At 48.9% G+C, this 27,831-nt stretch overlaps 2 protein-coding genes across 2 annotated transcripts; both read right to left on the bottom strand.

Moving 5' to 3' along the window:
• Nucleotides 1–350: 350 nt before the first annotated feature.
• Nucleotides 351–2,456, bottom strand: EI90DRAFT_3122737 (uncharacterized protein; the record flags this gene model as incomplete). The annotated part of the gene is made up of 7 exons (XM_039063542.1): nucleotides 351–757; nucleotides 814–889; nucleotides 940–1,148; nucleotides 1,201–1,724; nucleotides 1,780–2,073; nucleotides 2,126–2,300; nucleotides 2,363–2,456. The coding sequence occupies 7 exons, from the start codon at nucleotides 2,454–2,456 to the stop codon at nucleotides 351–353; spliced, it is 1,779 nt and encodes a 592-aa protein (XP_038916747.1).
• A 22,518-nt stretch (nucleotides 2,457–24,974) lies between these two features.
• On the bottom strand, nucleotides 24,975–27,596 carry EI90DRAFT_3054948 (uncharacterized protein). The gene is given in 8 exon segments (XM_039060120.1): nucleotides 24,975–24,994; nucleotides 25,014–25,099; nucleotides 25,145–25,578; nucleotides 25,640–25,715; nucleotides 25,769–25,971; nucleotides 26,027–26,544; nucleotides 26,605–26,898; nucleotides 26,967–27,596. The coding sequence occupies 6 exon segments, from the start codon at nucleotides 27,242–27,244 to the stop codon at nucleotides 25,151–25,153; spliced, it is 1,797 nt and encodes a 598-aa protein (XP_038916746.1). The 5' UTR covers nucleotides 27,245–27,596; the 3' UTR covers nucleotides 24,975–24,994; nucleotides 25,014–25,099; nucleotides 25,145–25,150.
• Nucleotides 27,597–27,831: the final 235 nt, after the last annotated feature.

Here is a 27,831-nt window from a genome sequence, read left to right as displayed (position 1 = left end):
GGTTGGGCCGGGTGGAGCCGGGTCAGGCGGGTGTGCCCTGACATGGGAATGAAAAAGCCAGATTCCCCCCCCTCCCACTACCGCTGAAGTCTGTGTACTTGGGTGTCCAACCCAACCCAACCCTGGACTAGCACAATGTACTGTATCTTTTCTGTAAAGCAGCCCCACATGGCCAGGTATGCCGACCTTATCATTCTCTGAGTAGCAAGTGAGGAAGGTAGTTTTCTTCTTCCACTTCCCCCTTGCTGCTCAGGTATGTTGTGCATAATATACATGATGTAATACTTCTGAGTGATAACTCCATCAACACCTCCAGAATCCTCAATCCAAGCAGCTTGGTGCCCTGACATTCAGCCTTGAAACCATTCCCACAAAACCCTTCCCACCACTAGAGGACTAAACAAATCTAGACCTGGCCTAAGTCCCCCAAGTGCTTCCTCAAGGACATTTGCCACCATTGTACTCTTCTGACTGGCTCTATTCAGATACTTCCAATATACCCTGAACCTAGCACCATATTCCAAAGTTTCCCCTTCTTGGGGTTTTGTAGTTGGGTAGCCATAATCAAACATGCGGTTAAAGATGTACATGTGTAGGCAGACTTGATTGGCTAGCGCAAAATAGGAACGTGAAATCGGTAATAAGGTGGCATCGGTATCAGTGGTAAATCCAGTGATGTGCTTGTGTAATGTTGTGTTCAGCATCACAGCATTCTGCAGTGCCTTCATCATCCCTTGGGAGAAGATGGGATTAACGCCTGGGAAGCGCATCAGTACATAGTTATGTGGCTGCCATGGAAGGGGGGGATCATACACATAGCAGAATCTCCGATAGCAACAAAATTGTTGGGTGTGGGTGCTGATAAGTAGTCGATGTACCATGAGGAATACTATAAAAAACTAAGGATGTTGGCAAAACATCAGACTGCCAAATACACACCATTTTAGCACTGGCAGAGAGGATTTGGATCTCATCATCTACTTGACTCTCCTGGAGAAGGTCAAATAGGGCATACACCCAAAGTGAAATGTCCTTCAGTGACGGATTGAGCTTGAATAATTCCTCATGTGCATCACGAACAACCAGATCGAGTTGAGCAAGATTCCTAGGCATTGTCACATCACCCAGACCGGAGTAACTGATAAGCACTGAAATGAGTGCACATCAGGGTCGAGTACAAATGTAGAAACACAGACATACATTCATTATCCAGAACCTTCTGAATAATGATCCCTTCTTTTGGACCTCCTCCACTGCCATCCATATCAATACCAGGGCTTTGGAAGTGCAATGTCCTCAGTTCATTCCAGTTTCCCCAGTTGGGGTCATTCCGTGGTAACAAGTCGGCAATTCGTTGTTTCAACTTCTCGTCCTTCACAGGAACATAAAAGCATCTGGCCATGACTTTTGGGACATATGAATGGCGAGTATATGGGCCCCACTGCAGCCCCATTGCAGCTTCTGTGGAACCAGCCTCTGAGTAATTGACAATCGCCTCGGGAAGCAATTTCGATGCTATTGCACTTGCTCCACTGCAATCCGCGAAAAATACGCAGGGTATTGTGACGGTCTCAGATGATTTCATCGAAGCTTTGTAGGACACGGCAGAGATGGAAGCGGAAAGTGGCCTTGGAGAAGCGTGCAAGCGGGTAACGGTTCCTTGGATAACTTCCAAAGAATCCCCCGCATAAGAAGCAGCAAGTTTGCGGAGGGTCTTTTCCAGCCTAATATCAAAGGAGATAGATCGAGACACCCTAGATAATCTACTTGATTACTCACTCGACCCTTTGATACTCGAGTGAAGGGGTTGCTGTTGTGGTCCTCCAGTTACAAAACGTGCCGACTATCAACCTTCGGAAGGGTGAGTGGACTTTACAGCCCATCTTTGCAGCGACTTCATCAAAATCTGAATAAAGGGCTCGGCAGATGAGAATCATCATCGGCATTGGGAAATGAGGGTGACCACGCTGAGCGACGCGCGTCGCAGTTCTCTTGATTCGGTAGTCCGGCTCAATGATTACAACACGTGCAAAATGATCAGACAGAACGCGAGCAGTAGCATATCCTGCAATGCTGAGAGGATAAGTGTATGAGACGAGGATAGACATCTCAAAGAGGGACCTACCTTCCTCCAGCCACCACTGCTGTCCCCTGAACCTTCTTCCTATTGCGTTTGGGATGGAGAAGCCTGAGCTGAGGGATAACCGTCGTCGTGTTGATAATGTGATTCCGAAGTGCTGTCCATGCAAGCGCTGACACGATACAGAGTGTGGCAAGAGAATAAAAGAAAAGTAGCATGTCTGGGAGCCTTGAAGAACATCAGCGATCCCCGCAACGACCTTGATATATCGGTAGGGCGTACATGCCCAAATTCTTCGTCCTTTGCACATATCAATTGTTTTCCACGCATGTGTACATCCATATTTGTCCGACTCATCAATGGATCGATTATCCATGGGAGAACCTGCGACCTGGGCTCAACACGAGATTCGGAAAAATACGGTGTATTTGGTCATCGAGGGGCCCGCAGTCTGCTGTCCGGGCTAGGGGTGTCACGATTGGGTTCGGTTACTTGAGAAAACTGGTTCCGCATTTTGGCGATAATGTCGAAGAACCGAACCAAACCCGCATTTCGTTTCACGGTCCAGTTCGGAACGGAACGGCCTGTTACCACTAACCAATTATCATGCTAACCGACGCGTATCTGTATCTTTGCGTTGTGCCGCTTCGTTGATGGCCGCGTGCACCTTTTATTTGGTCGTTAGACGTGCTGACCCGGTTTCGGATCAAACTAATAGTAGATTTGATGCGACACACGGTCTCTATTCATCCTGATTCTTAGGTCTCATGGGCGGGCACAGTCTGTTCAGGTTGGTTGACTTGCCGATCGCTGCACGTCCCGCCAGGACGCGGAGTCATCCTGCCCAGATGCGGAGTTGGGCGGGCTTGTTTCGCATATGCGATGCTATTGGTCATAACGCACGGACATGTTAGCCCAGTCATCATGACATTGGTCCTGGGGAGTCTGAGCGATAAAACCAAGTGCTGAGGGTCATCAGCGGCCTGGTGTGTGTGAACTCTGTCTTGTTAACCTTGCGGCCCCTTGGTGGTGGTAGTGTGGCTTCCCTAGATCCTCGGGGTAGGGGTCCGGGTGGATCGGATAGGATCGGATTAGGATCAGAAATCCCGGATTGGGATACCTCCCAATGGCCAATCCGGATCCGCCGGATGAACATCCCGGATGATCCTGGATAATAACATCTCAAGACTTCTTTGTATTTTAACATGTACTAATCAGACGGTGTAAGCGCTTTTAGTGGAAACGGCCGGAACCCAAGCGGTCCCGGCCTGTGAATTGGCGCGCGCAGGCAGGCATTGTGCGACCTGTAATGTACAACAGAATACATGAATATCCAAATACACAGTTCAGCGAGATACAGCAGATACAGGTTGGTGAAAGGGGAGGTGGTGGGTAGACGCGACAGAAGGCAAAACAACTAAAAGAAGCTGAAATAAGTAGCACAGGCGCTACAGTGAGACCTGCACGGAGTTTGCACAAGGTAAAGTAGACCTACTTGAAAGCACAGCGCAATATTGTCAGGGCACATACCCTGACTTAGCCCGGACCCGGACCCGCGTCCGGACCCGCTCCACTTCCCGTGCGCGCTTCCTGTGCCACATGATCCGTGCGCCGCATGCTCCGGTCCCCGGATCCTACCTTCATGTGACTTCCGGGTATCCCCGGAAGTTTTCGCCATATTGGGGCCACTGTGGGAAAGTGAGAAGTTAACCTTACCCACAGTAGGCAAGTGTAGCCTACTTTCTATTTATCTATACACTTTCTTACCCACAGTAGTGTTATGCCCTGAGATGGGCTGCTGTTACAGGTTAGCCTGTGGGCCATAGAGAGGGGTCATGGGGACCTGGGGTCCATCCCCTGACAAATATGAACTTAAGAATGGAGCTTAGATGCAGATGACTTGTCCGTGGCGCACATATAAGCTTCCAGCCCCTGTTGCAACCAACTGAGGACTTACCAGTCCCGATGGAGCAGATGTGAAGGCAGCGCTGAGGGAGCAGGTGGAAGGAAACTGTAACCTTCTGCCAGTGTCACATGCACGTCAAAAAACATGTGAGGAACGCAAAAAACCCAGGATAGTGAACACCTGCAAAGTCCCATCCACACTGCAACAATGCAGGACCATGTGGCACCATTCAGCGCCAATTATCGTCGAGATTAGTTGTGTGAAATAAGATTATTAAACCATGATTTACCTGAATTCCCATCATACAATAAATTTGGAAGCTATTCAAATGGGCTATTCATCAATGTAAAGTGTGTTGACACCATGGGAAACAGTCCTGACACCCCTTTACACAGTGGTCAGCATGAGTACAGACATTGACTTACCCCAAAAGACTCGTGTCCAAAAAAGTATTTTGCATTTTTCTCGATAATTTACTGGTCAATTTAGTCTCAAATTGTATATTCTGGAAGCTATTCAAATGGGCTATCCATCAGTGTAAAGTGTGTTGACACCGTGGGAAACAGCCCTGACACCCCTCTGGACAGTGGCCAGCATTGTGCACAGACAGTGAGTTTGGACAGCCACAAGTGTTTGCAGACTTGTGTCCAAAAAAGTATTTTGCATTTTTCTCAATAATTTATTGGTCAATTCACTCTCAAATTGTATATTATGGAATCTATTCAATGGGGCTATCCAACTATGTAAAGTGTGTCTAGACCGTGGGAAACAGTCTTGACACCCCTCTGGACAGCAGCCAGCAATGTGCACGGACAATGAGTCAGGAGTTAAAATATCTCAGATGACTTTGCTACAATACAATAATTGCAATTGCAGGAGGCCCCCAAACCAATAAGGGGGCAGTTAGTTGCATGCTAGCAATGGGACTCCATCCCAGATCATCTAGGATCATTGTCATGACCATGCACTCTGACCCAGATGCTGGCCCCCTTTTGTTTTATTTATCACCTGACCCATTCAGTTTCCTTACTATATATATACTTGTATGTTACATCATCATAACTTTAGTGACATGGTTTGTCCCCCTAACAAGGCAGCCCCAAGCCACTTTGAAATGTGGGCACTGAGACAGTAGGTGGGCACAGCGCTCTCATGGAGTTGCTGAGGCTGAAGCCCAACCCCCCTGGGGCCTTGTTCCTTGAGCTGCTGACCCCATACCTAACAATCATCCAGGATGCCAATCCCGGATCAAGAATACATCCTGACCCCCAATCCTAATCCGGCATCCAGCATCGAAAATTCTGGATCATCTGGGATAATCCGATCCACCTGGAGCCCTACCTCAGGGTTTGTGGCTTTGGGGGGAGACTAGGTACTATACTTGCAGATAGTGTAATATATCTACCCATGGCCTATCTCACTGTGATTGTCATATCCATCCACTGCCACCACCTCCAGCCATCCTGGATTGCCTCCACTCCTTCATCTCCAACCTTGGAGCCCCAGATCCTGCAATCTCCTCCCACTCCCCCAATGGTAACCACCCCCCCATTTCAATATATTACCCTCAGAGCTCACAGAGCTAAGAACTTTGAAAAATGCAGGTCCCCCTCTCTGAGAGCTTGGGAAAGTAGCTCAAAGCTCTGAGAGCTCATAGAGATATATTTGCTGTTAGAACTTGCGGATTCGGACGACTCCGGAGTGGAATCAGAGACTTATCGTGGAAGGACCTTGGCCTCAGCGACTCAGGTGGAGTGCTGTGCCATTGCTGGTTGTCCTAGGGGTCCCTAATTTCGGATCTAGCAGGGGGAAAGTCTCTTGGGGGAATTCATGTCAATTTCAGACTGAGGTTACAAGTTACTAGGTACATTGTATATAAGGAGGGGTCCGGAATCAAAAGGAACAAGGGTAGGACAAAAGGAGACAAAGGGAGATGGAAAGAGGAACAACACCGAGGGTCAAGTGTTTGACTCAATGGTGTTTCCCAAAGGAGGAATGAAGGGCCAAGGCCCAAGAAGGAAGGAAGGAGGATGGGAGTCGGGAATGGCTAGCTGACTGAATAGAAGGAAGCAGCAGCCCAAATAGGAATGAGGGAGAATAGCGGAATTGAAATGGACAATGCAATAGTTGCAAGGTCCGGGGTAAGTCCAGAAAGTCCGAACTCGGAAGTTAAACTCCGGAATATTGGCAAACATAATTAAATGGAATGAGCTAACCAATACAATGGGTATAAGCGGAGGTGGGGTCAAAGTCCGAGGTCGGAGCTAAGACCGGAGGTTCCGGAGACGGAGACACAAACAGGATTCCGGAGCAGAGGTCTGGAGTCGGGAGCATAGGTGTTGCATACTCGTCTGGAAGGTGTCGAGGTTGGGGTCGGACCCGGAATGTTCCGGAGTCGGACCAAAGGTGGTGTTGGAGCTGGAGGTGGGATAACCTCTTGGGAGTCGGCAAGGAGAAGGTGACGGAAGGGAAGTAGGGCTCCGGAAGTCGGAGTTCAGAGTTCCAGGAGCCCGGAGCGGAGGTCGGGATTGTATGGATATGACATTTGCCCACAGAGGACTATTAGCTCTATGAGCACCCTGAGCCCATGTTTAATTCGCAAAATATTCAAAAAATTAAAAAGCTTGACTACAGTATCATGTGACTGGCCACAGTCAAGTCCCTACCCTAGGGTCAACTGGACAACAGTCTACTTAACTTGCAACCCCTCATGTGGCACTGCACACCAAGGGCACACAACCCAATTGATATATACACTGAATTTAGGGTTATAAATAGGGTTAATCCGAAATTACTTAGGGGGAAATGGGGGAAACTGAGTGGGAAACAGGGGGAAAAACAGGGGGAAACAAGGGGGAGAATGAGGGGAAAATCATGGGGGGACACTGGTGGGAGGAAATGAGGGGGAACTGGGGGGTTTCTAAAAACTTGAAAAAAGGTCAGGGAAAATTAAGGAAAATTCAGAAAATTCAGGGAGAAATGGGGGACTTTCAAAAAAAATTGAGAAAAGGAAATTTTCTAAAAAATCAGGGAAAATCAGGGAAAATTCAGAAATCTTGTGAAATTAGGGAGAGAAATTTGAGGACATTTAGAAATAATTTAAAAAAATTGAAATCACCTTTCTATCATAAAATTTCAAGGCAAACTCCGAAATCCAAAAATTTACACTATATATTTCATCTCCTTTCTCACCCAAAACTCAACCAATTTTGACAATTCAAAAGGCTTGGTATGGATGTATGGATGATATCTGAAGGATACATCAGCTTTCTGTTTGCTTTATTGGGCTGTATTTTAAATTTACTCTTTTTGGGACACTTTTTAAAACTGATTTATACCCTACATAACATGCATGGTTACATTGCCACACTTAAGTGCTTTCCAATGCACATAGATAGAATCATCAAAATTGGATGAGTTTTGAGCAAGAAATGAGATGAAAGATAAAGTGCAAAGTTTTGAATTTTGGAGTTTTCCTCAAATTTTGCAAATAGCAATAAACAAGGTGCTGTATCTCAGCATATTCCATGGATACATCAGTAAACACAAAAGGTCTATGAGGTCTATGAGCCTGCTGAGATCATAGAGCTCATAGAGCCTTTGGAGCCTTTGGAGTGATGAGGAAGGCTATTTTCCACACATTTACAGAAACATATATCCATATTACCATTGCACTACTGGTGCCAAGATAACTCAGCAGATTCCATGGAGACATGAAGACCATTCATTAGTAAAAAAAAACACAAAGCTCTATGAGCTCATAGAGCTTTTCGAGTGATGATGATGGCTATTTTACATGCATTTCCAAAAATGGATATCCATATTATCTTTGCACTTCTGCATCCTTATGAAAATAAAACCATATATATTTCATTTTCTTGACTCTATGTGTAGAGGGTGCACAGCAAAAGACTCAATTTGCTCACAGAGCTCAGCTCTGAGAGGTCCATACCAGGTTTGCTGATGATGCTTATGTCCATTTCAGTAAGCTCTCAATCCTTGTCATGATATCCATAGAGTTTTCCAGCATGCAATGTGGAAATGGGTGGTGCATGCCTTGGGTCCTTTGATGGAGTCTGTCATATCCATACCAACTCCACCCAACCTCTGACCTACTCCACCACCATTCTGGTTCACTTCCAGTTCTTCCTCTCCCTCACCTCTGCCATATCTTCTGGTATATTTTTGGTCCACCTCCGCTTCTGATCTCCAGTACCCCATATCCTCATCATAGAAGATTATTAATATTTCTATCTACCCAACATTACTACAGACCTCCTAGGACCTCCGCCAACCCTGCAAAGGTTTTCCCATTACTCAATAGCTGTCACTAATCCCACCCTTCACCTACCCACTCCACAGTGCTCAATAAGGCGATTCTCTCACAAGCTTGCCAACCCAGCAAGTGGGTGGGTTCATCTTGGGTTTTCCCTTTCTTCTCCTATTTGTCCTGTATTATGTATATAGGTCATGTACTGTAGTTGATGGCATTTCAGTGCAAAATCAATGACTAGATCCCCCCAGAGTTCGCACCCTCTCGTTCTGAAGTTAAGGACCCAACACTAGCGTTATCGAACATTGGCACAGCACTCCCCTCTGAGTCACTGAGGCCATGGTCCCTCTGCTTGTCCTCTACCTCTGGCCTCCCTTCTGGGGAAAGGTCCAGACATGCTCGTTCCCTCCTTGCTGTGTTCTGACAGAGTCACCACCATCAAGTTGGTCATGCCAAACTGTGAACTGCTCTGCTCTAGGCTCTGTATGTTTTCTTGGGTCATGTCAGGGCACACCCGCCTGACCCGGTTCCACCTGGGCCCACCTCACCTGCTCCCCACTACCCATCCTTCCTCCTTCCTCCCTCTTCCCCTTCCTCCCTTTCCTCCCTTTTCCCTCTTTTCTCTTCTCCTTTATTTCATTCTCCCTTTCTGTTTATTCTTTCTATCCACACGGACCACCTTCCCTTGTATCATTGTACTGTTGACCCATCTGGCTTGGACACCCCGGATGACTTCCTGCTACGCCTAGCACATGCACCTGCAGCGGATGCCCTCGGGATCCCCGTGGGGATACCCGGATGGCTGCAGCTCTCTCCGTAGATGATGTGGCACCCGTCATGTGACCCAAGCCGCATGTACATAAATGTACCTGAAGTGGGAACTGAAGAAGTAACCTTCTTCTCACGTTTTCCACTTCAGGTAAGTAGTGTAGTTCTTCCTTTTAATAACAATTCACGTTTTCCACTTCAGTCTAAGGGGACTACAGTCCCAGATCGGGCCCGTCAGTATGCATGCCCACTTCGTTCCCCAAGAGGGTCCCTCTGCCAGGCGCTACATCCGGGCCCCCTGTTAGACACTGGTCTGGGGTCGGCACCGAAGGTCGCCGATGCAGGCTGCTATTGGCCATGATGGCCACGATGCCTTGAACAAGGCCCGAGGGTAGGGCATTTGGCCTCAGCAACTCTAAAGGGAGTGCTGTGCCCCCTAGCTGTCTCTTGGCCCTCATTTCAGACTCACTGGGGTTGCCTTGTTGGGGTCAGGACTTAGGGGTCGTGGTCACATCGATATTAGAGCTAAGGTACAATAAAGTATCATACAGGATATATATAGGAGGAAGAAATGAATGGAAGCGGACCCGGGCCGGAGGCCGAGGGGTCCGGAAGCAAACAAGAATAAGGAGTGGGGTTGGCTGCATAGCAGCCAGCAATGACCGAGGGTCAAAACAAACAATAACAGATAAATAAAGGAAGGAGCGTAGGGCCATGATAGCAGCGATGGTATCATAGTGGCACTGGACTCGGAGTTGGGCCAGAGTCAGGCGTGGGAATGGTAGCGGCCCTGTAGGGGCCAAGTGGGCAGGGTAGAGGAGTCGCGCTGGGCATGGTGCCGGAGGTGGACTCGGGGTAGGAAGGTTGGTGTGGCAGCAGGGGAGTCGGCCAGGGGCAGGGGAGCCTAGGGGCAAGCGGGGGAGTGAGCAGGGAGTCCTCATGGAGGATAGAGCCGGGGTTGGGGCTTGTGCTCACGCTCGCATAGTGGGAACGGGCTCAGGTGGCATCAGGACAGGTGGGGAACAGGCCGGAATGCATGGCCGTGACACCCCCTCCACCCCAGACGCGTCCCTGACAGGTCAATGCTGACACCACAGGAGTAGTGGCAGTGGCAGCCAGGGCATAGGAGGGACTGTTGTGATGGAAATGGAAATTTCCCATTTCTAGCCTCTTATGGGCCCTGTGTACTATATTATCATGTGACATGTAAATAGTAACAACTTATCCATCTACCATCCTACAAAAAGCCCCATGTCTATGTCATTGTAAACTGTTAGATGAACGTGCGGAGTTGTCAGGAAGCGGAGAAGGGACTCAGGTGTGGAGGGACCTTGGCCTCAGCGACTCAAGTGGAGTGCTGTGCCACTGCTTGTTGTCTAAGGTGGTCCTTAACTTCAGGTTAGCAGGGAGAGTCTCTTTGGGGGACAATCCAGTCGTCATGGTTGTCGATTTCAGACTGGGGGTACAGGAATCTATGTACAGAGTACATATATATAATGATACAGGAGTGGAGTCAGAGAACAAAGGGAACTGGAAGGAGGACAAAGGGGGACTGGATGAGGGAACAACCCCAAGGGCCAAGGGTTGGAACTCTATGGTGCTTCCCAAAAGGGCAAGGCCAAGAGGGGAAGGAGTGGAGGGGGTTGTGGGGAATGACAGCTGACTAATATGGAAAGGAAGCAGCTGTCTAAATAAGGAGGAGGCAACAAGAGAATTAAATGACACCATACAGTAGAGACTGCAGGGTCTGGAGTAAGTTCTGGAGGTCCGGAGTTGGAAGTCAAAGTCCGGAATATTGGCTAGACGTAATAAATGAAATGTAATAAGGAATACAAGGAGATAAGACAGAGGAGGAGGTTGTCAGGGTCGCGTCCGTGGTCGAGGCGGTCCGGGCGTAGCGTCCGGTGCTGAGGACCTCACGGGGGATGGATCGGGCGTGCGTACTGGCAGCCCCGATGCGGGACGGCGATCCCTGGCCACTTAGACTGAAGTGGGAATGTTGAGAAGAAGGTTACTTCTTCGGTTCCCACCCCAGGTGTGTTTATATACATGCGGCTTGGGTCACATGAGGTCCGCCACGTCACCCCGCATACAGCCGCAGTCACCCGGGTGTCCCCGTGGGGGATCCCGAGGGTGTATGCTGCACGCGCGCGCACTAGGTTGCACCCTAGAGCCATCCGGGGTCGTCCAGGGCTAGGCACGTCGTGTGTGCGTCGCGGGCAGGTCAATAATACATGGATATAAGGGAAAGGTCGTCCGTGTGAAGTAGAAATAGAAATAGAAATAGAAATGGAAATAGAAGGGGAAGTGGGAGAGGGATAGAGGGGGAAGGGGTATGAAGGAGGGGTGCAGGGTGGGAGAAGGGGAACCGGGTGAGGTGGGCCCGGGTGGAGGCGGGTCAGGTGGGTGTGCCCTGACAGAGGTCAAAGTCTGGAGGCAGAGATGTGACGTCTGGAGGTGGAGGTGTGATGGGGTTCTGGTACAGGAGTCTGGAGCCAGAGGTATGGAGCATTGCAAACTCTGGTCTGGAAGGTACGAGGTTGGGATTGGACCCAGAGTAAACTGGAGTTGGACCGGAGGTAGTGTTGGACGTTGTGTTGGAGCCAGAGGTAGAGTGGGCTCTCAACAACCAACAGGGGGGGGAGGTGGTGGAGGATGTGGAGTTCTGGAGGAGGAGATGGAGGTCCAGAACAGGAGCGGAGGTCTGGAGTTGTATGGATATGACATAAACCCACTTCTGTCATAATATCTGTAAACCTGACCTATGTCTACCCTATCCCCTGCACCTGAACACTATAGAAATGGGCCAATTTGGCCCCATTTTTATAACAACTGTGCATGACTTCGAATGAATAAGAGTGGACATGGTGCATTGTTATGACTTAGTAGAAGTACTTACATCTTTTTGGCACTTCTACCTTTGATGCAAGTGAAACTTCTGCAAGGTGCACACCAATTGCCCTGGGGTCTGCACTCTAATTGGGAGGTACTCTCCAAAAGTGTAATCCTGCATCATGAAATCATGAGGTGTCATGACATGTCATGACAATTGAATTGAATCAGACATTTTTTACATTGAAAATTTTGGATTTCATGACAGTTCATGACAAATTGTCATGAACCATCATGAACTGTCATGTGCTGACAAGGTTCATGACTGCTGGTGACACAATATGACTTGATGCCTCATGGAGGTTCATGAGTGGTCATGATGTTCATGAACCTTCATGACCTTTCATGACAGGTCATGAAGGTTCATGCAGTGTCATATGTTTATTTTGACCTTTCCCCATCATGTAAAATGCTATAATGTCCACTTATGAACTGTCATGTGACAGACCTTATTTGTGACAGCACTGACTGATCAACCTCCAACTCATGGACTTGTGTTGGCACTGCATTGAACTCTGCTTTTCCTCCAGCCACCTTTGCTGCTTGGTGTCAGAAATGGTGCTTGAGGGTATTCATGGGAAGTGGAGCAGAGTATGGCAGTGTGAGTGATCAGGTTACTCCATTGCAAGGCATCAGGGGGTTGGGATGTTGGTTTCAACAACTCAGTGGGAGTGTTGTGCCACATGCTCTAGGCTATCCTGTATTTCAGGTGTAGCAGAGGGAACCTGGTGGCGATGTAGGCTCAAGTGAAGACAAAGTCAGAGGTGAACTATGGACAAGAGGACTTGGGGGGTATTCTAGTTGACATTCAAACTTGGGTACATAGGTAGTATACTATCTACAATTCATAAATACAAAAGGGAGAACAGAAGAGGGGCTGGTCAGTCTGGCACCTGAATGGGAGGCAGAGTGGTGAACGTGACAAACTAAATGAGGGATGAGAACCAGGGAGACAGAGAGTGAGAGAATGAAATGAACAATTAAACAAAGAGGCAAAGTAGGGAGGCTGTCACAACCAACAATTCCCAGGGCTCCATCAGCGGCGAATCAAAGCCGATAGGTGAATCTGCTGACCCAAAACCCGATCCAACCAGCCCTCAATCCGATGTCTGGCCCCCTGCCCTATCGAGTGAGACTTTGCCAACAATCAGACCCTGGACCCTGCTGGCATTCCAACTTCACTTCCAGTTCCCGAGCCTTTGGTGCTCCCAGCATCCAGTCCCTCTGGTTCCTCCTAGGCCTATAGCACAACTCGGTCTCACACCCCTGCCTCTGCATCCTCCACATATTTCGCATCTTCCACATCTGGGCCTCTGCCCACCTCTGCACCCTCTGCACCCCTGCCACTCCTGGTTGACCTCCACACCCTGTAGTCAGGTCAACACTCCCCTCTGTACCATTGCTGGCCATCATGCTGTCCTCATTTGTGACAGCACTGACGGACCACCCTCTGTTGCGGACTTATCAGCGCCATGCTGATTCCCACATCCCATTTCGTGGACTTGTGTTGGTGCTGTGCACCGACCCCACTTTTCCTTTGGCCTTTTGCCACTCGGCAGCATTCATTCATTCCTTGCCGAGTGCCTATTATGTTCACCCATTTCATTTGCTTAACTTGCCAATATTGGGACTTGATCCGTGTGCTATTGCACTTTCCTATTCATTCATTTAATCTGTCAATATTGGTACCTGATCTGCTTTGACTTTATTCATTCCTTGCCTCCCATTTCCCAGGTTCTCATCCTTGGTTTAGTTTGATAAGTCCCCACTCATTTCCGCTTATTTCTGCACCGGACCGACCGGTCCCTCTTTTGATTTCTCTTACCTACTTATACCTTGTAAATACTTTCGGGGACCTCAGTCTGAAATCAACTAGAGTACCCCCCCTGTCTGGTCTGAGTCCCTCCTTCTGCGAAGGGGGCTTCCCCCCTCTGAGTCCGTGCTCCTCCTACAGGTCCGCTCTGCCCACAAGTCTTGTTTGAAGTCCACTGTAAGTGTCAGTCTGTAAATACAGGATCTCCCCCAAACGTCAAGCTCAGGGCACAGTGCTCCACCTGAGTCGCTGAGGCCACAATCCCACTCTGCTAACCTTGAACAGTGCTTCCAGATGCACCGCATATTTCTGCCCACATATCCATGCGTGCGTGCTCCAACAGGCTTCCGCCACAATCTTCGACCCTGACTCAGACAGAGACCCATCCATCTTCCTTCGGACAGTATGTCCGACTCTGACAATATTTCGACTCTGACAATATTTCAGTCTCTGACAATAATCCCATCTCTGACAGAGGCAACTGACAACCTGGGTGCCAATATAGTAGCAGATCAAGTGTCAATATTTTACCTATTCATTCTTCACCTGGGTTCTTGTCTTTGATTCAATTTAACAATCCCCACTCATTTCTGCACTGGACCAACTGGCCCTTCCCATGATTTCTCTCCCTTATTTATACCTTGTAAATACTTTCAGGGACCTTAGTCTGAAATCAACTAGAGCAACCCCCCTCTTGTGTGATGCTTTCATATCACTTTCAACTTAAGGGTAACATGTAATTAACCATTATAGCCCCAATTGTCATTGTTGTACCAAGAATCCTAATTTATGATCAATCACAATGATTCTTGGGAAGACTCATGAAGGTCCATGAGGGTCCATGACCCTTTATGACACTTCATGACACTTCATAGACAGGCATGTAACCACTCAAAACCTGCCTGGAACCACGAGCAATCATGACCCCCCATGCAGGTTCATGACATCTCATGAAATTCCATGATGGTTTGTCATGAACTGGCATGACTGTGTATGACACTTCATGCTGCTTCATGAAGTTTGGTGACCATTCATGAAATGTCATGACTTCCATGATGGTTCATGAACCACCATTACACTTTTTGCAAGTTACTGCTAATTGGCTAACCTCTCCCATATGTTGGATGAAACAGACAATGACCACAGTGTTGCCATGGGACTTGGAGGCACTGGTGTGGTGCATGGATAGATTGCCAGGGGATGACCCCCAGGTCCCCATGTGTGAGGTCTTTGGGTAGCTCAGCACACAAAGCTGTAAGTGATACAAGTATGTGTATTTTACGGTGGTGTGTAAGCAGTTACCCAGAGGTTCCCACTTACCCACGTGACTATATGTATCTAATTTACATGTGACTCGGGGTTCGGGGCTATTGCCCTGACATTCTCCCCCCTTGCGTTGCATTTGCGACGCATACAAGGTTGATAGTGAAATAAAACAAGTTTTTAATAATTGATTTACATTGAGTTTGGAATTGTCAATGAGTGTTTTTTGTTGTCGCCACTTTAAAGTGGGCGATTTTATACATGTTGGTGAAGGAGAGAGGGAGGGTTTAAGAAATAAATGAGTGTGGGCCGTTACTTTGAAGTGAACGGCGATACATGGGTATCGCAGGGAGAAAAATAGTGGAGTTTGTCGAAAGTGAATTTCAACCCAAAGGTTGTATATCTTTGGTGTTCCTCACTTGTTCCGTGAGGGTTCATGTGTAAGTGGTGTTTACACATGAGCGGTGGTGGATGTGGGTCTTTTGGCAGAGTGGAGATTTCTGCAATTGTTACTTGCAGTTCCTCGCATACAGTATTGTGTGCGGGGCCTCGAGTTGGGGGAAGGTGTTTTCACAGGCGCCTCGATGGCATATTACCGTGTCACTTTCCCTTTTCTCAAGGGTGGAGTCATTGCCCCGGAGGAGGGTTTTCCTCCGGGTTGTTCATCTGGACATCCGATTGCTGTGTCGGATGCGATGACATAGCCTGGGCTACATTGTCAGGCTGTGGGCTCAACGAAGTGGGTGCTCCCGGGTGGGAGCGTGTTGTTGTGTTCCTGAGCTACTTGGCTCAGGTGTGGAGTACGGTAGGTCTACCGTTCTTCCCGTGGGGAAGGGTGGTCGTTGGGCTGGTTGTCCAGCGCGGAGACTTGCGTCTCTTTCCCGGTATTTGGAAGCTTTCGCTTCCCGTTCCGCAGTTCTTGCGGCACGTTCCTCAGGAGTCCTGAGTGGTTTGAACTGGGACTTTAGATAGGTGGCTTTGCCTAGACTTTCCCAGGGGATTTTTCCCTTGTTCTCCAGGGAATTATACTCCTCCGCAAGTCTTGCAATACTCGGGAGTCCCAAGAAGTATTTCTCGGTTTCCTTCGCTTTATCGCAAAGGGTTCTGTGTACCTTGCCGCTTTTGAAGGCGGCTTCGGCCTGTTCGTACCAGTGTATGAATTCTTTCCCACTCACGCTTGTCCACCAAGCGTATGCGGCGTCGTGCGCCGCTTCTGACCCCGCTATTCTCCTCATGGGGAAGTTGGGGTCAAATGTTACGTTGACTGGAGCTTCAACTTTGCTGAACTCGTTGAGTTCGGTGGTCTCGTATAGCATGTGGACACTTCCCTGCAGGGTAGCTTGCCCATAGGGTGCTGAGGTACTCAGCAGCCCGCCGCCTCTGGCATTGGTCCCCGTTTTAGGGTCTGCCATCGGTTGCCTACCGCTCTCCCTCTTCCCCTCAACATGGGTTTGCCCTTCTGAGGGCAGGCCCTTATGCAACCCGGACAGAGTCGCCTGCCCACAGGGTGGCGGGATAGTCAGTGCCCCACCCCTTGATGCGCTAGTCCCCATGTGGGGTCACGCCTCATGAGGCCCGGAACCATATCCCCTCCCCCTGACCTGGGAGGCCCCCGTCATGATGGGTTTGGCAGCGAGGTCTGCCAGTGCGCGTGCCTCTCTGAGCTCGCGTTTCAGTAATTCGATCTCCCTTTTTTGGAGATCGACTTCTCTCTCTGTGTCTTTCAGAGAGTCGAAGATGCCCTCAGCATCTCTTCATGCTCTGTTGTATTCGCACCTCCAGTGGGCGCAATGGTCGCAGGCATCTTCTGACGCCCTCGAGTTATCAGACCGTGCCCGTTTGGACGGTCTGGACGAGGAGCCGCTGTCGCTCCCTCGTCTCCCTCCTACAAGGGACTTCATTTCTTTCAGCTCCTCACGGAGCTGACCTGTCTGAGCAGCTACCACTGATGCAATGGCTGATTCCCAGCCTGCATTTGGCTGGGGTGTTGTTGGTCCTGGGCCGAATTGGCCAATCCAGGGGTTAATCTGGCCAGGGAAGTTCCCTGGGGAGTATGCCTGGGGCTGCAGCAGCAAATGCTGCCCCTGGAATGGCGCTTGTTGCGCCATCGGTGCAGTTTGCACCGCATATGGTTGGAAGCCCCTCTGAGGAGGCTGAGGGTATGCGATGCCTGTTAGCAATGCAGATGGTTGTTGGTTCACGGCACTCATTTGTGCTGCGTGCGTCGTGTAGTCCATGGCGCTTATCTGTGCCTGGTGTTGTTGTTGTTCTGGGGAGCCTTGCTCCCTGGGTTGTCGTATTTCGATGTCCGGTGGCTTGTTTGGATCGAACCAAGGGTTGCCTCCCCCAGAGAACGACATTTCGTCATTATGTTTCTCGTGGTGGTGGGAGGGGTTTTCGTTCTTGCATGCATGGGATTCGCTGCAGTTGTGTGTTCTTTTGCATGTGAGCCTGTGGTTCACGTGGTCTAGGCGAGTTACTTGCCTAGCCCATGTGATCTCTAGTACATGGTGTGGCTGTCCGGGCGAGTTACTCGCCCAGAACTTTCCCACGCTCTTGGCTGTGGGCCATCATCCCTCAGCTTTACTTCCTCCGCCTCCGTTTTTGGGGGCGTAGTGATGCCGAGAGTTCCCTGTCTTCTTTGATAGGGAGTTTTTCTGGTTCCCTTACATTTTGTAAGGTGAGGTACTCGTCCAGGTGGACAAGGTCGTTGCAATTTCCTAGGGGTTCCCATGTGGTGTCCCCTAGTTCCCATTTGACCTTAAACCAGAGTTCGTTGTGAACCCATGCATGGTTTAGGATTTCACGAACTACTGCTTCGCGATCGGGGTCTTCCCCAAAATCGTAGAATATGTTTACTTCCCTATTTGGGAAGATTTCCTGGTCATTCGGCTCGTGAGGCACGAGCCGGGATACGTGGAATCTTGGGTGGATTCCGCATTGTTCAAGTTGTGGTGGCAACTTGAGGACGTAGTTTGATGTCTCTGGAAATGTTTCCAGAATTTCGTAAGGCCCTATGTATAAGGGCTTTAGTTTTCCTGCCCTCCCTTTGGGTAGGTTCAGCTTATCCATGGATAAGTATGCAAGCTCGCCTTTTCTCAAAGGCGGGTCCGGGCATCTTTTCTTATTCACCTGGATTGTTTGAGCAGCGCGATTGTGTATTATCGCGTCGTGTGCTGCCATGAGGTTTTCCTTCGCTTTTTGGGCGAAGTCATTTACTCCCGGGTAGTCCGAGAGTGGTGCTGTTAGGCACATCTTTGGCATATGGCCGTAGATTAATTTGAACGGGGCAAATCCTGTCGATGTGTTCGAGCTCGCATTGATCGTGAATTCTGCCATCAACAGTTTCGCTGCCCAGTCGCATTGGTCTGGTCTAACCATCGCGCATAGTATTTGTACTACTTTTTGTATCATTCTTTCTGCTTGGCCATCGCCTTGCGGGTGGAATGCAGTTGTGAATTTCAACTGCACACCGAGTATTCGGTGTAATTCGCGCCAAAATTTTGACGTGAATTTTGAGTCTCAATCTGATATGATCGAGTGTGGTAGACCATGGAGTCTTACAACTTCACGAAGAAATACAAATGCTAGTTCTAGTGTGTTCGTTGTTGTCTTTATTGGAATTAGGTGGACGTTGGACGTCAACCTACAAATGATTACCCAGAGGTAATCATATCCCAAGCTTGTTGGGAATGGACCTGTGAAGTCCATGGCTATTGACGACCATGGTGTCTCCGGGGTCGGGAGTGGGTGAAGCATTCCGGGATTTCTCCTGGTGCTTTTCTTTGTCGTTTGACAAGTTCCGCAAGACCTACAGAACTTGTGGGTATCCTTCCTCATCGACTTCCACCAGAAGTGTCGACGGAGGGTTTCCACTGTTTTCTTGGATCCTAGGTGTCCAAGTGTTTCGTGGATGTTCTCGAGGATTATTCCTCGAATGGACTTCCTTTCGTAGTTCCCTTTCAGGACTACTATTTGGGTCGTTCCTCCTTCTCCAAGTCAGGTTATCAGCCCATCTTTTATGGAGAAGTTTTTGAAGTTTCCCGGGTTCTCTAGGATTTCCCAGTGGATCTGGCTTTTCAAGTGTCCAGATTTTATTGCCTCAATGAGGTCTTTCTCTTCGAATTGTTTTCGAAGGTTCTCTTCTGGAATTATGATTTCTTCCAGATTTTGGGCGCTCCCCCCTAGAGCTTCCTCTAGGGTATTTCTCACACATATCACTGCGAGTCTCTTTCTCTCTGAGTTTTTACTCAGGGTACTGCTTAGTAGCAGTTCTTCGTATTCCTCAATTCTGTCGGGGATAATGTCTTCTGCATTTTTGTCCAGGTGGATGTCCGCCGACACATAGTCGTCGAAATGCAGATCCTCGTCCATTGATGAGTCGTAGTATCGTGAGAGTGCATCTGCCACTTTGTTCTTGTGGCCTTCCACGTATTTTATTTCACAATTGAAGCTTGCGAAAAAGGCTTGCCATCTCAGGTGTCTACCTAAGTTGTGGTTTTTCGCTTTGAAATATTCCAAAGCTTTGTGGTCCATGATTACTGTGAATTCACGGCCTCCCATGAGGTCGTCTTGCCATCTCATGAGTGCTTCGAGGACACCCAGTGCCTCGAGCTCGTAGGCGAAGTACCTATGTTGTGTGTTGGTGAACTTTTTGGACATGAATGCGGCCGGGCGGCAAGTCTGCCACCTTTCGCCTTGTCCAATTAATGCACCCATGCCCGCTGGGCATGCATCTGTTATGACCCAGACATGGAGTTTGGTCCTCTCTTCTTCTGAGAGGCTTTCCGGTGGGTTCCACTGGACGGGCTTCAGGATCGGAGCCCTGCATGCTAGACGTTTGATCTCGTCGAAGCATTTCTGGTGGAGTGGTGTCCACCTGAATGTCTGCTTGTTTGAGCAGATTGTTTGCAGTGGTCCTGTGTAACCGCTGACGTTTGGCATGAATATCGATAGATATTCTACCATTCCCAGGAATCTTAGGACTCCTGTGTGGTCTACTGGCTCTCGCCAGTTGCGGATTTTTTCCATTTTATCCGCTTGAGCATGGATGCCCTGTTCATCCACACGGCTTCCTAGAACGTCTAGGATTGGGGCAAATGGCTGGAATTTTTTCCGGCTTATGTAGAATTTCGCCCCTTTTAGGCGAGTGAACAACCACAATAGTGCTTTATTGTGGTTTTCCACCAAGCTTGTGCTGGTGAATATATCGTCGAACCAGATGTGTAGGCGTCTGCCTACTTCTCCTCGTAGTTCCCAGGTCAGTGTGCGCTGGAAGGTGCAGGGAGCATTGCAGTCTCCTTGCTGCATCGTGTTCGAGTTGTACATCCCGTGGGGCATAGAGAATGTTGTCCTATGGACGTCGTCTGGGTCCACGCGTATTTGTTCGTACGCATCCGACATATCAATCTTGGATCGGTATGTTGCTCTGGTGACTGATTCTTGGATCAGTCGCATGTCTGGCATTGGTGTGACATCGAGGATCGTGTTTGAGTTACAATTCCTCATGTCTATTACCATGCGCAAAGATCCATCTGCTTTGCGGATGCACAGTAGCGGGCATGCTCGCTTGCTGTTCACAGGATACCACCATCCTGCTTTTACATAGCGATCTATTTTGGTCGCTAGTGCTTCCTGCAGTGCTGCAGGACATCTCAGGGTGTTTTCCCAAAATTTCTTGTTCAGACCCCTCAACGGGATTCGATGGTTCACCTCCCTCAAGGGAGGCATTTCTAATGGTGCTGGCACCATTACGGTTTCGAATTTTTCTCTCCACCACTCCCTGAGTGTTTCGAACTCGGGGTTGTTCATGGAGAGACCTTCCAGGTGTGGTACGTCTGGAAGTTCTAGTCCTTCTGGACTAGGATTGGGCCAACCTTCAGGGTATTTTCTTTTGATTACCCTGAGGTGTGTTTCAATCCCGCCTCCCTGTCAGGGGGGCTTCTTTTTTGGTTGTTCTCGAGCTCTTGCTCGAGTTTTCCATCTGTGTGATCTCGCCACACGGTCTTCGCTTATTCCAAGGGTGTCTATGTTGCCCTTGTTCACCGTTCTCACTTTGTGGGACCGGAAGTCTAAGCTTACCTGGTTTTTGTTTAACCAGGGGGCGCCGAAGATGGCGTCGTATCTGTCAATGTTGATTACATCGAAGTAGTGTTTTTCTACGTGGCCGTTGATCTCAATGTCCACGTTTGTTCCGAACAGGATCTGTGATCTTGTTCCTTTCGTCCCCATTTGAAGGACGACTGGGTTCTCCAATTGGAGAATTGGGATGTGGACCGTGCGGATGAAGTCCGGTGATAAAGCGTCCATTTTGGCTCCACTATCGAATAGCACATAGGCTTTTATGCCTGCTATTTTATGTGAGCCATTAGCGTTCTCTTTGTTGAGAGCGGTCTGTTTGCGGGGTATTTTCCCACATCTTTTGAGATGCAGAATTTCGCATCAAACAAGGGGGACTGGGTTTCGATGGACTTTTGGTCCTTCTTCCCTTTGTCCTTGTTTTCCTTGGGTACTTTGGTGTATTTCCCCAAGGCGTCTTTTCTTGGTGCTTCCACCAAGGCTTCAGCGACTTTTTCGTCTGCCGTGTTTTCTAGCTGGCGTGCTACAGCCAGTTTGATTTTGTAATTTATGTCGTCGTGGTCGACGACTGACATTGGGCCCATCCTTATGGTCCCAACGTTGACTTCCTCACCCTCTGAGTCAGGTGAGTATTGAGGTCCTTCGTATGGGTCCTCTACTTCGAAGCTTGATGCTTCGGAGTTACCAGGGTTGTTCTCTGGTTTCTCATCTGATGAGCTTTTTGACTCTTCATCCGTTGAGGTCACGATCTCCATGGCAGCTATGTGCCTTGGTTTTTCATCGCTTGTTACATTGTGTCTTGGGCAATCTTTCGTTTGCCCTATTTTGCCGCATTTGCCGCAAATTGGAATTGACTTTTGGTCAGTTTTCCTCGAGTTTTTTGAGGATGTATCCTCTTTCCATCTGGGTTTCAGCTCTTCAGCCTTCTTTCCTGATGGGAGGGCTCTACCGCAGCTCGTGGTTGCCATGGTAGTTGTTCGGGTATAGTAACCTGATTTGTAGGCTGAAGACATCTTCAGCCCGTCGATTATCTCATCTACACGAGATATTGCTTTTAACATCTCCTTGTTTGAGGAGAAGTCTGCTCTGATTCTATCATGAGCAATCATTTCCCTCTTCCATTCGAGGGGAATGTAGTTTAGGAACCTGGCGTTGAAGGACGCCTGGTCTGGCGGCGTCACCATCTGGGACGCTGCTTTGGACAGTTCTAGGTAGAACTGTTTTAGGCCTTTTTCCGCTTTGTATTTGATGTTGCGGTACTTCTTTGTCACGTTCAGCATGGCAGAGGCTTTAATGAAAGTTCTCATCAATATGTTGAGAACTTCGAGGAACATGCCCTCGTCTCCTCTGAGGAGAGTTTTGTCTCGGAGTCTAATTCCGAGGTCGAACGCGGGCCCCCCTAATCCACGAATCAAGCAGTCCAGGTGGACTTCATCGAATTGGGGACCTTTGCATCCTCGCGAGGCAAGGAATCCCAGTAGTTCTGTGAACCACTGCCAGAACGATTCCATGTCGTTCTCCCCTGACCATTTCTTGTCAGGGAATGCTGGCCCATTCTTTAGGGCTTCAGGCTTCACTCCTTCTGGGTAGGGAGTGAGTATTCTCACTTCGGCCATTCTTATGGCCTTTTCGTACCATTTCTCCAGGTACTCTTCTTGCTCCCCTGCCTTCGCAGGGTCGCTATCCAATGGAGATCTCTCCTTTGGGGGGGTTTTTGCTGGGGGAAATCTTCCTCGCAGCATTTCTTTGGTTTCAGGCAAATTCGCCTGAAGTTGTATTTGTATTCTCTCATTGTTTTGAGAGGGTGTGATTGAGTTACCTCTCTGTTCGAGAGGTCCGTCATAAGTGGATGTTTGGCCGAACCTTTGGTACGTGCCAATTCTCCTCCTAATCTCTGAACGATGCCTTCTTTTGGCATCATCTTCTCCTATCCTTGGGAGAAGGATCTCCTTAGCGTCTCTGTCGAGTCGCTGATGATATTCCAGTGTGCTTTCACTGGTGGTTCTTTTCGTGAATTTTTCACAAGTTCTATTTATGTCCTGGACCGTGGTCCAGGGGTGTTTATTTGTTTCCTCACTCTTCTGTGAGAAATTTATTTCCTTCAGCAAGTTTGTCTGTTCGCTGATTTTTTCAGTCAACGCATCGATTGCATTGGCCATTCGTTCTAGAGTTATCTCTAGACGAGCCATACTATTATGGTTCATTTCCTTGATCTTTTTTTGGATCAAGTTTATCACATTTATTATGCACAATTCCTGGTTTTCCAGGAGGAAGTTTGGTTGGGCGAGCAGAGACTCTCCCCAGTTGACATTTCCGCTTCTGGGGGTTCCAGAATGGGTTCTTGGAGTGAACACTCCACGCTCGCTTTGTTTAGGCGAGGCCGTTGCAGAGGGTGCTTCCCTTTCATAGAGGGGTCTGTTCGCTGGTTTTTCCTTACTTTTGCGTAAGGCTTCCTCAGCGAACTCCCTCATTTCAGTTCGCCTCCTCTTCATTATCTCGGAGACCTCCTCCGAGGTTGGTGACCTTGCCTTGTCTGGCATGGTGTGTGGGAGTGTAAACAGCAGAAGTTCTTTTGGAGCTTCCGCGCTCTGGGAGATCCTGCTCTCAGGGCGTATCTTCGCGCCTTCTCAGGCTTTTAGCCTGAGAAGAAGTTGGTCTTCACTTTCCATCCTCCATTCAGATGGAACCTGGAACAAGTCCAGTAGTTTTTCGGATAGCCAACTGGGGGGCTCTTCCCTTTGTTTCCCTTTGTCTGCCTTTGGGGCTTGACTTGGGGACGTGAGGGGGACTCCAGGGGATAGTGGGGCCCTGGAGTTTCCTGCGACTCTATCCGATCAGCTTTTTGGGCTGATCATTCGGCGTTTATGCATTTTTCGCACAAGTCGATCACCTCGTGAGGAGGTGAGGGATCTTCCCCAGCTTGGGTTAGATCGGTATGTCGTGGAGTTCTGGGGGTATTTGGCCCCGCACTTACTCCATGTAAGTTTCTAAAACCTTCAGGGACCAGCCCTGAGGTGGTTGCTAATGCCGGATCATGTTGATCCTCGTCGTCGTCTGACGACAGCTTTTGGTTTGAATCTCCCATGATGGGAGATTGCGGTTTCTTAATAAACCGCTCGTTTCTTTTTAGTGTTGCTGCAGATGTGACTTTGCCCTTGTGGGCGTGTTTAGGCGCCATAGGCGCTTCCGAGTCAGATGTTAAGATTATGTAGTTGTGTTGTAAAACACACCTCTTGCACTTAAAAAAGTGTGAGGTCTTTGGGTAGCTCAGCACACAAAGCCGTAAGTGATACAAGTATGTGTATTTTACGGTGGTGTGTAAGCAGTTACCCGGAGGTTCCTGCTTACCCACGTGACTATATGTATCTAATTTACATATGACTCGGGGTTCGGGGCTATTGCCCTGACAGCCCGCCTACAGCGTAGCGGCGTAGCACTTGGCACCAGCAGCCCAGACGGCAGCGGGGCGGTGAGACTGTATAGTGGACAGCCCTCACTCGGGCTTGTGTCCCTGTGTGGCTTCTTAGGCTGAAGCGGGAATGCATTATTATTAAGACGAAAAGCTAGTCTGTTAAAATTAGTAATGGTGTTGGAACCCTGTATCACTTCTGTGGTAGAGCTAGATTATGGGGCCTCAAGGGGCGCTACATTTTCCCTCTCTATCATCGATCGATCTTACCTGGTCTGCTTCGTGAATTTTCCATCGGTCCGTAGCTGACCGCACAGTGATGCATTGCCTCTTCTCCACCCGCGGATCCAAAATTACGAAGACATGCATTGCCATCCACCTAGTTGGGGACCATATCCATTCAGACCTGGTGTGCACGTACGTCTGGGAAGCTTCAGGCTTATTCTGGTTTATCCGTGCAGCACACTACCATGGACAAGAGATTATAATTTGTAATGTTTATGTCATGATAACTAGCTTCTACTTTGTTTGTGCGATTGGATACACATAGGGGCTTCGCGTCTACTTCGGCAAGGGTTCGCCTCAGGTGGGGGTATTTGAATGGCCAGAATACCCGGTGGAAAGGACCGAGTCTGCAGCAGACTGTTGGATGGAGGCAGGCAAATAGTTCAACATGTCCCCGCTTCATTTCGACCTCGGAGTTGTTCCCACAAGACCATCCCCATCACCAGCGGGCTAAACAAATCTACATATGGGCTGGTTCCTATACGCACCTCATCAACGGCGTTTGCCACCGCTGTACTCCACTGACTAGCCTTATCTAGATAATTCCAGTATTCCCTGAATCTGGCACCGTATTCCAGGGTTTCTCCTTCTTGAGGCTTCGTCGCTGGGTGGCCATAGTCAAATGAACGAATGACATTGTAGGTGTACCCGCATATTTGATTGGCTAGCGCGAAATAGGAACGCGAAATCGGTAGTGAGGAGATGTTGGTATGGTTGGGGAAGCCAGTGATGTGCTTGTGTAAGGTCGTATTTAGCATAACGACGCTCTTGAATACGTTCGGCATCCCTTGGGCGAAGAAAGGATTCGTGCCTAAGGGAGAGCTCACCGTCAGTACATAGTTATGTGGCCACTATGGAAGTGGGTATCGTACACATGGCGGAATCTCCGATGGCTACGAAATTGTTGGGGGTAGGCGCCGATAAATAGTCAATGTAACACGAGGGACGCTTTAAAAAAAATTAAGGATATTGCCACAACATTGGACCACCCGAATACACACTATTTTAGAAGAAAGGATTTGGATCTTGTCATCCACTTGACTTTCTCGGAGAAGGTCAAATAGGGCATAAACCCAAAGAGAAATATCCTTCAGCGACGGCTTGAGCTTGAATAATTTCTCATGCGTGTCACGAACAGTTAGGTCGAGCTGAGCAAGATTGCTGGGTGGCGTCACATCACCCAAAGCGCCGTAACTGATAAGCACTAAAAATAGGAAAGTATGTTTATGTCAAGTACGAATATAGAGATAGAGACACACATTCATTATCCAGAACCTTCTGGATGATGATCCCTTCCTTTGGACCTCCGCTGCCCGCTTCATCAGGACGAGGGGCTTGGGCGTATAACGTTTTCAGTCCGGCCCAATTTCCACAGTTGGGGTCATTCCGTGGTACTAGGCCAGCAATTCGGTGCTTCAACTTCTCGTCCTTCACGGGAACATAAAAGCACCTGTACATGGCGTCCAGAGCATAGGAACGGCGAGTATATGGGCCCCAGCGTTGCGCCACCGCAGCTGCTGTGGAACGAGCCTCTAGGTGATTGCTAGTCGCTCGGGGAAGCAATTTCGATGCTATTGCACTTCCTCCACTGCAATCCGCAAAAAACACGCAGGGCATTGTGACAGTTTCGGCTGATCCCATCGAAGGTCTGTAGGACACGGCAGAGATAGAAGCCGAAGATGGCACGGAAGCATGCAAACTGGTAACGGTTCCTTGTATAGCCTCCAAAGAATCCCCTGCGTAAGAGGCAGCAAGTTCGCGGAGGACCCTTTCCACTCTAACATCAACGAAGATTACTAACTTCAGGAGACCCAGGGTAATCAACTTGATCACTCACATGACCCTCTGATACTCACACCCAGGGAGTGCTGCCGTGGGCCAGCAGTTCCAGGACGTACCCAATATCCACCTTCGGAAGCAAGGATGAACTGGACAGCCCATCTTTGCGGCCACCTCATCAAAATTCGAATAGAGTGCTCGACAGATGATAACCATCAGTGGAAACGCGACATGGCAGTGACCACGCTGAGCAACACGCGTTGCAGTTCTCTCGATTCGGTAATCCGGCTCAATGATAACAATGCGTGCAAAGTAATCGGACAGAACGCGAGCAGTTGCATATCCTGCAATGCTGGGAAATGATAAAGACACGACAAGGGACTGTAACAAGGTAGGAACTTCTCTCAAAGTGGGACTTACCTTCCTCCAGCCACCACTGCTGTTCCTTGAAGCTTCTTCCCATCGCGTTTGGGACGGAGAAGCCTGAGCTGAGGGATAACCGTCGTCGTGTTGATGATGTAATTACGATGCGCCGACCATGCAAGCACGAATACGATGCAGAGAGAACAAGCAAATAATAACATGCCTGGTAACCTTGAAAAACATTGGCGATTGGGACTTGCTGTGGATTTATGGGCAGAGTCATGGCTAAACTCTTCGTCGTCTGGAAGCATTCCACGCATGATGTGTATCCGCATCCGTCCGGCTCATGAGAAGATGGATCAAACTCGAATTTCTTCTAGTAAACTAGGGGGCTCGCCAAAGACGATCTGTTTATGGTTATCCCCAAGAGACCGTACCAAAGATGTTCCAGGCGTTGCGCTATATGTTCCCCAGGTAATGAGGGGATACTCGAGTACCCGACGACCCACGTTTTATATCCAGGTTATCGTGCTATGCATTTCCTTGGTTTCCTACTTTGGACAACCCATGAAAGGAACACATCTCATTTGCTTCTGCATCAGTGGAAGAAGCATGTGGAGACGAGTGTTTACCAGATCATGATATCAGAGTTGATTATAAGAAACGGGCAGTTCGGAAGATGGCATTTCAGGAACAACCATTTCTCCCGTGAACAATCAATCAGGAAAAAGGGAAAGGCATGGCGAGGACCAGTTGATCGCAAGGCGACACGATACAGTCTAATGGGTTAGTCCGCCTCTCGGGCAACCTCTGAGCATGAAGGTGAGCAAAGCAGTGAAAAGGTTCATTTTAGAGTTTGACCGCATGAACATACAGCATCACTCATTTCCCTATTCGACGGGCCTTTCAACTGGAGCGAAAA

The sequence above is a fragment of the Cantharellus anzutake genome (assembly GCF_015039405.1).
Source record: "Cantharellus anzutake strain C23 chromosome Unknown EI90scaffold_20, whole genome shotgun sequence".
In the NCBI taxonomy this organism is placed as follows: domain Eukaryota; kingdom Fungi; phylum Basidiomycota; class Agaricomycetes; order Cantharellales; family Hydnaceae; genus Cantharellus; species Cantharellus anzutake.
Note: the sequence above shows the minus strand (reverse complement) of the source record. Positions and strands in the feature narration are given on the sequence as shown.